Genomic DNA, 1,335 nt, shown 5'->3' with positions numbered 1-1,335 from the left:
ATCGATGTGCTAATTCCATGTATTTTTATGGTTTAGAATCTGGTTCTATTTCTATTTATATACAAGAACTGAAGTTTTAATACTCCGCTGTCGGTGATTCGAATTTTAATGTTCTTGGTATAGATGTCATTAGTATGCTAACTTTTCGTCTTAATAAAACTCAATACTGGTTTATCAGTCAAGGTGAAGGTATCCATTTTTACAATAAATTCATAAAAACTTTTATAAGTTAAAAAATTAAAATCATTTATCAAATCTACTTTTACAAAAGATAATATCTTGATGCTTGAAGAGCAACTACAGAGTTTGTTGCCGGCTCTTCTCTGTAGAAACTGCTTTCCGAACCGCTAGTAAATGTTAAAACTGTGTTATGACGATTCAAAAGTGCTTCTATAAGAAGTATAAATGAATAAACAGATGTTTGGGGTTGAGTTTGAATTTGATTATATAAAATGCGTGGAACATATAATTACCAAAGCAAATGAATTTAAATTGTATTTTTAAGGTTATAACGTATTTTTAAAGGAGAAGTTCTAGAGTTTTGCCGATTCTTCACGGTAAAAGCTATATTCCGAATCGGAGGTAGTTTAAAAAATGATTATTCATACATACTTGTAAATGTTTACATGATTTAAAAATGGTGATTTATAATTCTTAACGCTAAAACAAATTAATAATAGCTACACTTACAATTGTGTTGTTATATGTTTATTAAAAGCAGACCATATCTATTTTATATATATTATGTGTATATATTATGTTATACATGTAACATATATTGAGTTTTCTTGGTAACCTTACTAATTAACTGGGTTCACGGCCGTAGTTTTTTTATTAATAGCTACAGTTGTTTTTAGGTCTAATCATTTTTATGATGATGTTGTGTTATCTCTTAAATAATATTGACAATTTATACAGTGCCGACGTGTTTTTTGTATAATTTATCTCAATAGCGACTGTTATCACATTACTGACTAACATTGTTAGCTAATATTGTTACATTATATGATGATTATGTTTTTAAATGAATTAAATTATATCTAAAAATTAAGGATGAGTTAGTTCAAGCATGATATTCAGAACAAAAAAAAAAATAGAAACAAGCGTATAATTTACTGGGTTTATGTACTGGTAAATATTGTTATAAAACTAATTACGACAATGTTTTCCCACCGTCGATACAATGAGTACATCCAGTAATGCTCTTAGCACAATCACTCGCAAGGAATGCCACCATAACTGCGATATCGTTGGTTTCAGTCAATTTCTTTAGCGGGGTAGTCTCAAGGACTTCCTTGTTAAATGCTTCCACTTCAGCATCAGTGAGGCCAACGC

At 29.4% G+C, this 1,335-nt stretch overlaps 1 protein-coding gene across 1 annotated transcript in view; it reads right to left on the bottom strand.

Annotated features, from left to right (window-relative positions):
• Window positions 1-1,094: 1,094 nt before the first annotated feature.
• Window positions 1,095-1,335, bottom strand: part of LOC119829141 (uncharacterized oxidoreductase SERP2049-like) — a 1,730-nt gene continuing 1,489 nt past the window's right edge. Inside the window, exon 2 of the mRNA XM_038351542.1 lies at window positions 1,095-1,333. Coding sequence (XP_038207470.1) covers window positions 1,154-1,333 — 180 coding nt within the window. The 3' untranslated portion in view covers window positions 1,095-1,153. The remainder of the gene's footprint in view (window positions 1,334-1,335) is intronic.

Source organism: Zerene cesonia, chromosome 9 (genome assembly GCF_012273895.1).
Source record: "Zerene cesonia ecotype Mississippi chromosome 9, Zerene_cesonia_1.1, whole genome shotgun sequence".
In the NCBI taxonomy this organism is placed as follows: domain Eukaryota; kingdom Metazoa; phylum Arthropoda; class Insecta; order Lepidoptera; family Pieridae; genus Zerene; species Zerene cesonia.
The sequence above is the reverse complement of the archived record's forward strand: the minus strand, read 5'-3'. Positions and strand labels throughout refer to the sequence as shown.